The 9,056-nt window shown below is 49.5% G+C and overlaps 3 protein-coding genes across 3 annotated transcripts in view; all 3 read left to right on the top strand.

The window, feature by feature from the left end:
• Pmar_PMAR009760 (hypothetical protein) overlaps positions 1 to 638 on the top strand; it is a gene marked incomplete at both ends in the record, with an annotated part of 4,549 nt that extends 3,911 nt beyond the window's left edge. Inside the window, 4 exons of the mRNA XM_002778285.1 lie at positions 36 to 63; positions 126 to 223; positions 264 to 328; positions 533 to 638. Of these exons, the coding sequence (XP_002778331.1) occupies positions 36 to 63; positions 126 to 223; positions 264 to 328; positions 533 to 638 (297 nt within the window). The remainder of the gene's footprint in view (positions 1 to 35; positions 64 to 125; positions 224 to 263; positions 329 to 532) is intronic.
• A 1,525-nt stretch (positions 639 to 2,163) lies between these two features.
• On the top strand, positions 2,164 to 2,576 carry Pmar_PMAR009759 (ribosomal protein P1, putative; the record flags this gene model as incomplete). The annotated part of the gene is made up of 2 exons (XM_002778284.1): positions 2,164 to 2,307; positions 2,358 to 2,576. The coding sequence occupies 2 exons, from the start codon at positions 2,164 to 2,166 to the stop codon at positions 2,574 to 2,576; spliced, it is 363 nt and encodes a 120-aa protein (XP_002778330.1).
• A 947-nt stretch (positions 2,577 to 3,523) lies between these two features.
• Positions 3,524 to 5,207, top strand: Pmar_PMAR009758 (hypothetical protein; the record flags this gene model as incomplete). The annotated part of the gene is made up of 9 exons (XM_002778283.1): positions 3,524 to 3,595; positions 3,629 to 3,828; positions 3,877 to 3,974; positions 4,032 to 4,254; positions 4,302 to 4,461; positions 4,507 to 4,649; positions 4,695 to 4,800; positions 4,854 to 4,958; positions 5,013 to 5,207. 9 exons carry the CDS (start codon positions 3,524 to 3,526, stop codon positions 5,205 to 5,207), a joined length of 1,302 nt encoding a protein of 433 aa, XP_002778329.1.
• Positions 5,208 to 9,056: the final 3,849 nt, after the last annotated feature.

The raw sequence follows: 9,056 nt of genomic DNA, 5'->3' as shown, positions 1-9,056 counted from the left end.
AACCGAAGAAGCATTGGGAAGTTGATTTCTCGCAGTGGACTAAGGAGCGTGCAACAAGACTGAGTAAGGCGGCTCGTGGGGATCGAACCTGTGCGGGTCTGGGTAGTGCGGGTTTCACTTCTTAGGGAAGAAGCAAGAACGGCTCTCCCAAGAAGCTAACGCGTATGATACCATCAGGATGTGCTATAGACGAGGTTTGGAAAAGTTGGTATATAACGGGGAGGTAGGGAGGTCACTGGGTGCGCGGAAGATGGTTACTTTAGATTAGTAAGGACACAGCGAGCCGATGGGCTAAGATAGATGCTCAGCTCGTGGAGTTGCAGTCGAGGTAGCTTTGGGAGAAATTTGAAATTTTTTTATTAAATTTAATAAATTTTATTGAAAAAATTTCGAGAAAAAATTGGGAAATTATTATTGGTTTCTGCCAGAATTCGTATAATTAGCTTTGGGAACTCCTGAGCTCAGCTGAGGAGAGCGAACATATATTCCTCCGACACTGTTTTAGGGAGTTTGTACGAAATTTCCCTGTTAGGCCTCGACAGTTGATGGTACACGATGCTCGGCAAAGGATGTTCCAACACTATATAAGGGAGCACTTCCCGAAGAAGCCTCTTGAGAAGGAGTCTGAGGAGGACTAACCGCATGATTTTATGAAGGGGTTTCTGCTATGAGTTTATACTCCGCGTTGTAAGTCAGTATCGCAATGCGGTGAGTGATGGGAATTAAAGAGTATGAAAGAACACCTGTTAGTGAATCTATTCGCGTCGTGTTGAGCCCAGCTCCCAGCGGTCAATGGGGTTGGCCGGTTGGACTATTTCTGACTAAGGTTGATGGACGTTCTGATTGTGAGTTGTATAATCTGCGATATCACACTTCGTGTATAACTCTGTTTCCATGTCGGATAACACAACGAGGGAGATGGCGAAGATGAAGAGCTCATTTTGTTAGTAGTTTGCAACTCCCCAGCTCACCTAGCCGTAGACTAAGTATCACCAACCATCAGACTTCGGGGATGATAAAGGAAAATATGATCTTAACTCTGCGACGGTATGCCTTTGTGCAGTATTGTCCCAGGAACTCTGTCACTCTACGTCTTAATCGTCCTCAGTCCTACACATCTGGGCTCAGGGAGAGCCGGCCGTTTTAGGCGTAGTCGTTTCAAGAACAAAATACTATAGCGAGCGCCATTGGTGATAACGGCATACATCTACCAGTGCCACATAGCTCGCTTAGTGTGTCTCATGTTTTGGAGGTGGCAACTGGGACGAAGACCGAGAAGGCGCTGAATAAGTCAGTCGAAGCCTTGGAGGAGGAAGACGTGATAATTGAATTGTCGATGTATTGCTCGTTATTAAGGACCATTTCCATAGACATGTCGTGCATGGTTACCAATAACGATCCCTGTTACTAACGTGTACACGGCGTTGCATCTTCACTGTACCTGCGACTTTACGACTGGTCTAAGTATCCCTACAGTTATCCCTTCAGTGTTTGATTACGAGTACCGTTGGCTACCGGTGTCCCGTCTTCGGAAAGGATATCAGTAAATCAGGAGCTATGATTAAATCAATACTTTCAATGACGGAGCTACTACTCGAAACGCCTCTTCTTCCTGTCATGAAAGGAACCTCTTGCGAATAATAGGCCGAGCCGATCTATCACATCTTGTTGCGTTGTTTGAAGCAGTGGTACGGCTGTTGATGAAAAATTGAACTTGAGGATCATCGGAGCCAAGGTCCATCGACCTGTCGTAGTGACTAAGTAGACTATCCACTAGATGCTCCATGCAGGTGCTCAGATATCTCTCGAGTTCCTTTGTGTAATTGAGTGATAGCTTAGAGGTTAAGGTGTTCGACTTTGTTGACGAAGGTTCTGGGTTCGATTACGGCAGGTCGTCATTTTCATAACCCCTAACAACCCGAGCACATTGAATTCCTTGATCTTCTTTCCCTCACCTGCAATTTTATAACTTCCTTAAAGTGCCTCTCCTTACCTTCATGATTACCTAGCTCTTCACCTCACTTGAGGCAAATCATGAAGGTAGAAAACGTGCTGTCAATCTCGCTCGCCAAGATGATCGATTTTTCGATAGCGCTTAGATGAAGGTGTTCTGTACTATATCTGCCCACTGCAGACAGCTTAAACCGCTTTGCCTCTCTAGTCATGGCTGCTGTTCCTACTCACGATATCCCCGGCACTGAGCGTGATGAGCTCTTGTGCACCTACGCCGCCCTCCTCCTCCACGACTCGGATCTTGAGATCACTTCTGAGAATATCAACAGTCTCATCCACGCTAGTGGCGCTAGGGTAGGGAGGAAGTGGAGTTGCTTCTGCAAGTTGTGATTTTTCCTTTTCAGCACGTTGAGTCCTACTGGCCTGTTCTCTTCGCCCGCATGTTGAAGGGCAAGGACGTCTCTGAGATGCTCTCTGCTGCTGGCTCTGTTGGTGCCGTCGCTGCCGCCCCCGCTGGTGGTGCCGCCGCTGCTGGTGGCGAGGCTGCTCCTGCTGAGGAGGCTAAGGTTGAGGAGGAGGAAGAGGAGGAGGATGAGGATATGGGTTTCGACCTCTTTGATTAAGGGAAGCTTACCTTACTAGAGACCAATAGCTGCTGTCCGAGCCAGTAGTTGGCCTTGAAGGGTTTGTAGATTGTTTTGAGTTTGTGAAGTGGGCGAGGAGTGGTATGATATAGTGCTTACTCTAAATACCTATAGACGGTAGTTAATCGTGATGAAGCCACTTCGGAGAGAAAGTAAGAGAATTTTGGCGATTGTTGGGGAAGAAGGGTTCTGATTTTAACCTGTTTGCAGACGTTCAAGCTGTCGGTGCGGATGATGAGATAATTGATAACGGTTCAGTAGCATCATTATCGTCGGGGTAAAGGACTTTGAGATTGGTTTCATTGGAGGGTGTATTAGCCCTATATATGAAATTCCTGTTGCTGAGTCTACCCATGGCCGGTCCAAGCACGTAGTGCTCCTGCCAACAAGAACGCCTATAATAGGACCTAGTTCGCCGCTGAGTAAGACAGATAGTGATGATTTGGTGTTTGGCAGCATGTTTTGTGATAATATACTTTTCTATGAAATATTTAATTTATTGTTCGCCCCTGGGATAGAAACGGTGATGCCACCTGAGGAGTGACACGAGTACGGAAGTATAGAGCTTCTTTTCGAGTGGACTCTATATTAGTGCTCTTGGGGTATGTGTGTCGCACGAAGGGAAGAGAACAGACTCTGGAGGGGGAGAGGAAGTAGTTAGCATGTGTATAAAGGAGTGGCAGCATGAAGCGTCTACTCGAACGACGACTTCCTACGTGACGGGTGTTTGGGATCTCCTCGAAGTGGGAGTATCGATAGATCATCATCGTTGAGGGCGTTGTTGCTGTCTTCAATGCAGGAGTGGGGAAGGGGACTGGGGTAGTCATCACTGAGGCGTCTGACTGCGGTGCGGGAGGGGTTGGTCATCGACAACTGGGAAGGTCAGCTCATCTCCACGTTGAGGGAGAGTGTGGGCAAACTCCTCTATGGGTTGTTGCTGTGATACCATCCTTCGTCGAGATCTCGGTCGTCAATCGCTGGTTAAGTTATTGAAGCTAGTAGTAGCATTTCCAGCTATCTCTTTATCGTAGACGTTTACCATCGCTAACGGTGTCGTGTTGGGAGCTCGGGAAGCATTTGCTTTCGGGCAGAGGTACTTCATGATCGTCCCGTCAAGACTGTTAGCCTCGGAAGCTAGTACGCTGAGGGCGAGTGATGTTAGAAGAGTGCTGACAACTCTGGCGAAGAAGAGAAGGAGTGGTATGGACATGTGGAGGGCCGCTTTAGCACAGTAGTACTGGAAAGGAAGATGAAGAGGAGGTATGGGAGCTTTCGTTAGGGCAGTAGACGTAATGGAGCCCAGGATGAACCCATCACACTTGGATACGTCTTATATTCTGCACGCATGCACAAGGGCTCCTAGGAGCCTCGATGAAGGTATATCGTACGGACGCATGAACCGCATTGTTGTTAGTTTTACGCTTTTTTCATCAGAATCGACAGCAGTTGTAAAAGCGTGTCTACGTCGTGCCATTGCCCGAGTGGATACTTTCTCTTGCCGAAGCCTGGCCGCTATCGCGACCTCATGTGTCCGCCTGGCAGCTGAAGATGGGTGCATAAAGTTGATAGGAGGAGAGGAGGGCATGCCGAGTATTGCAGAAGTTTTCGATTGCTTCGCCGGAGCCTTGGGGAAGAGGCATAAACCTACGCAATCGAAGTGAACCTATTTTGTATCTTACCATGTTCGACCTTGGATACTCTTAGATATCGCGTGAAAGATGTCGCCCTCCTCTGCCATGCCTTCTCCAAATTTCCAACAGCCCTCACGATACACGTTATGTTCCAGCAGATCCTACGTGAAGGCATCTTAGTCACCACTGAGGTGGATGGCGATGACGAGAGTACCATCCATGTGAAAGATTTGGTACTACTCTTCATACCGTAACTCTACCAAATCGTCCCTCGCCAGGCTCAGATCCTCTCGGCTTGCGCTCGAGTCTCAGTGAGAGATGCGGAGGTTGTAGCGGCTTGTGCGCGGTTCATACCATCCCAATGCAAATTCATGGACGCTCAGGGCTTGGCCATAATCTGGCAGGCTCTAGCGAAGTTGATGTCGGTGTTGAGGAGTCCACGTGTGGGATGTACCAGTGAAATTAGGTACTCTGAAACAGTGACTAGAGTTGATGACGAGGGGAAGCCGATCGACTGGGAGGAGGGAAGGGAGAGGTCTGTTTATGCGGCATTACAGAGTCGGCTCGGCATGGTAGAAGTGACGGAGGTGTGGTATGAGTAGTGGCAACATTTGTAGCTGCTCAGGTGGTGCATCAGATGAGCTGGCAGGAGCTGGCCCTGGTTGCTGGGGCGGCCTCGAGGACGAGAGCACACAGCTTGTGTGAAGACAACAACAGGGCATGGATGGAAGTAGATCCAGGATGTCGTTACCAGGGTTCGAACCAGGGGTCTTCGGGATGTCAGGTCTGTAAGGTTCTATTACACCATGCTTCCATCCGACTCGCTCCTCTGTCCGAACCTGACGTCCGCAGCCTGTCGGAGCTGGTTCACGGCTTAGGGCTGCTCATGAGCGTCTCGGCAACAGGGATGGGCACCACCCTTCGACCAGCCCAGACCGCCACCCCTGAGATCTCATGTGAAGTTGCCGACTGTCGTTAACGTCACACTTGACGACCTTCACCCTCAGGCCTCGCTGACCTCTATTCGAAGTTGATATCCTCCTCGACGGCTGAGTTGCCTTCGTCCAGGCATTTGGCTCGGGCAGCGGCTGGATTCGCGTCCCTCGCTTTGGATCCGTCTCATATCTTCTGGCACCGTTTGGACCAAGCCTTCCCCGACGAAAAAACGGAAACAAAAAACGCTTCGCTCCGCCTGACTGATCCGACTGACATTGCTAATGCGACTCTTGCATTATCAATTGGAACCCATCAGCTGCCGAGAAGCTTCAGCTCGGCCTGGTTCGGCGAGGAGGGCAGTTGGCCGTTCTCGGCGCTGGCAGCAGTAGTGCACGCATGCGCACTGTGTGGGTATGGGGGAAACGAAATAGTTGCGGAGTTGGGGAGGAGGCTGGCCGCTCAGTGTTGGGAGTTGTATTCATTCGGTGGGGCTTTTGGTGAGAATAATTTGATAAAAACTGCGGCAGAACTTTGGTGGTTGCAAGGACGAGTTCCTGGGAGGCTCGGGAAGTATCTTAGAGAATCTTTGAGGTCGATGACACAAGATGCGAACAAGGTCGCCAACCTCCTATTGCGTCAACCAGAGATCAGAGATCAACCGCCAACCTCCGAAAAAGGGAGGATAGTCGAGTCATGGTCTTGCCAGTTTATCGACGGCTCACAACAGTCCAGAACTGTCACTAAATTACTCATTCGGTCGGCCTCTGAAACAGCCCTGCCTACATATGACATCACCCTTCTGAGAGATCTCATGGGTGTCACCCCTGATCACAACGTATCCTCGGCTGTGAGGAAGTTAGCAGCTCTCTTGGGCGTTGCCTGGGAGGCTTACCCAGTTCCGATCCTCTACTATACGCGGCCCGGGACCACTGAACAGCAAGTAGTCAACTTCATCATAGTGCGACGAAACGCTTGGATACCATCCGATTTGGTCGTTACGAGTTGGCATAATAAAGCCACGACTGTAGCTCTGTACGCTGAAGACTCTTACAAATTCCAGTCATTCTTCGATAAGGGTCTCCTCACTGCATGATGATGTTTCTGAACTCACCACCCAGTAGTGTTGCGAGTGGTATTAATCATCATCATAAGTCGGACTAATGTTGGACCCCAACGTTTGGAGAAGTGTGGTACGTCCAGAGTGATTATATCTAATTTCGCCCGATTCTCCATCTTTTTTGTGGAATTCCGACTAACTCCATTTGAATCAGATGATCTGATTGCAAGTGTCGTCAAGCTTTATCACAACATATAAGTGCATTAAGGACGTCTGCTTGTCGATGTCATCACCCTCTAGCAGCAGTCCTTCTGAGGCGGTCGGCACGCCCCCTCCTGGTTGCATCAGCGTCCTCCTCTTCGGGCCTGCGCGAGACGTTCTAACTCCCCGAAGTAAGCCAATCTCTCTCATCTACGATCCCATCGTTCTCCTCAGCTAAGGTGGTATTCACTAAAGTTGGCCGCAATAGGACAGTCGGCGGAGTTCGGACCAGCTTGGCTTCTGACTACCCCCAGTTAGCTCGAGTAAACTCTTACCATCTCAAAAGCCCCCACGTAGTCTACTCTTCAGTTACTACCACGATCGATCTTCGCGTTGAACGAGGAGTACGTGGCGCTCGACCGAGAGGCTACAACACAGATTAAACCTAATGATGAGCTTGCACTCATTCCTCCTATCAGTGGTGGATAATTTCGTGGCGAGTGACGTTTTTATTCTCGCATTTCTATCTCTACGCTGCGGCTCAGAGTTCACTCTCTGTGGGGATACTCTGTATACGACTCATCCGAATAGTCGACACCCATCGCAATCCTCTCGTGAATCTAGATCTATTGAGGTCACAACTGCAACACGTTCAGATAAAACAAAGCCGTTTCGTAACCATTTCGGATGGACACGTCGAGCACTACAAATTGGAGTCTTCGATCGTCATTCCAGAGGCAGCCCTTCGACAACCTCTCTCTTCGGAGATCAACGGATAGATCACTAGAGAGGAGCCTCCTCGGCAAAGGCCGCAGCCTTTTTAGTTGTTTATTATAGACCAAGCTATCAAGCTTATCACGATATCCACATACAAGCTGGCTGTATCCCTCTCCGTCGTCCGTGCCATTCAACCATGCTTTGTGTACCGTCCAAAACTATCAAGTTCTTGCACGTTTCGGCCAGTAACGGAATAGTGAGTAAATTCCAATTAACAACCCAACACCCGAGTCGAGAATCAACCCTCCACTCAAAAACATCAGAACCCTTACTGCCAATCGAGAAGGCAAAATCAGCTCCAACCCAGATTCCAACACGGTAGCGTCAATCTGCCCATTGAAGAGGTCGAGGCTCCTGGTACTTTCCCGGGTTGTTGTACAAATAGGCGTTGGCGAGCATCTTCTAATATCGCCTTCGACCCCCGCCCCGTGCCATAGAGGGAGCTGTCGAGCTTCTCCCAATGCCGATAAGAGTTGATGATAACTCAGCACCGAATTGATGGAGACCTCCGGAACGACCTCCCAGACCTGCTCTTACTGCGGCATGCCTTGTTACTTGTAGACCACTGAATGGCCTCAAGAGGGTCAGAAAGGATGCAAAATAGCCTCCGGAGGTCTCGGTAGTACTCATGCCGGACTCCTATTGCTAATCTTGAACGGTCGTGTTGGAGCGCTTATTCGTAACTGCTGATAATATACCACAACACGGTATGAGCGTTTATGACGAACTCAACAAGACAGACAATAGAGAGACTCTGCTCCTCGTAATAATAATAATGATGATGATCGAATTCAACATGTCGTTAGTAGTAGCCTTACAACCCCACCCTGGCACACCGGGCGGGCCTCGAGGCATCCGGTTGCAGCCGAGAGCTTCTACGAATGGTATCTATCAGAGCGTCCCAAAAAATGAGATGGAGGGACTCCCCTTAACCCACTCGAGTCGACCACAGTGGGGTCGTCGTTGAGATCATCATTGACCTCCTTGAGGTGCGCTAGATCAGGGTAGTCACCAAAGTCTTCAACTATCTACAGAGTAGTGCCAAACGCATAAGGGGGGTGAACGTACATCAGTGAAAGCACTAGATAAGCTACTACGTCTCGATGCGAGACTACTCCTACCTCCTCGTCGTCTAAGCATACCATCGCCGCATGCATCTGAATACCCGAGCGTTGTTCGAGTCGTTCCAACCCCTCCCCATCGTACTTCTTATTTTCGTGGACTTCCTGATAATTCGCCTCCAATGCCGATCGTCTTGGCTCGGAGGCGAGTACCGTAAATCGTACAACGGATGGTTCTCATGAGCAAAATAAGGCGGACAGGCGTCGTAGTCGCTGGTCCACCACTCAGATAACTGACCAGCAGTCGATACCAATAACGTCCATACCACACCATCCACACTTCTTGGGGAGATTCCATCTGCCCAAGCAGTCTCGGCGGTGTACTAAACTCCGCCTCCTCATCAACAATACTGTCTCTTCTTCTACTCAATCGAGAACTCTTCCGACATCTTGCTGGCTTCAAAGGTACGTCCTTTTTCCCTACAGGAAGTCCATATACAACCCAGCAGAGGGTATGCTTCTATCACCCTCCCTTACGTGGTGGTCTGGTAGTTTGAGAACCCCTCGATACCCCAACGGTGCTCTTCCTAGCTGTGGAATGCGAGTGAGCTGAATCATCAACCACAGCGTGGAGCCTCGATGATCGTCGAAGGGCCACTGGCCCGGCCATAGAACACGACAAGCCTGCCACCATCGACTTCTTTGATTCAACGTTGATTCACAGAGTAGCATATTAAACCCTCCTGCTTCTCGCGCTGCGGAATACCCGCACAATGCATCTTCGAATTCGTACCAT

Source organism: Perkinsus marinus, assembly GCF_000006405.1.
Source record: "Perkinsus marinus ATCC 50983 genomic scaffold scf_1104296950132, whole genome shotgun sequence".
In the NCBI taxonomy this organism is placed as follows: Eukaryota; Perkinsozoa; order Perkinsida; family Perkinsidae; genus Perkinsus; species Perkinsus marinus.
Note: the sequence above shows the minus strand (reverse complement) of the source record. Positions and strands in the feature narration are given on the sequence as shown.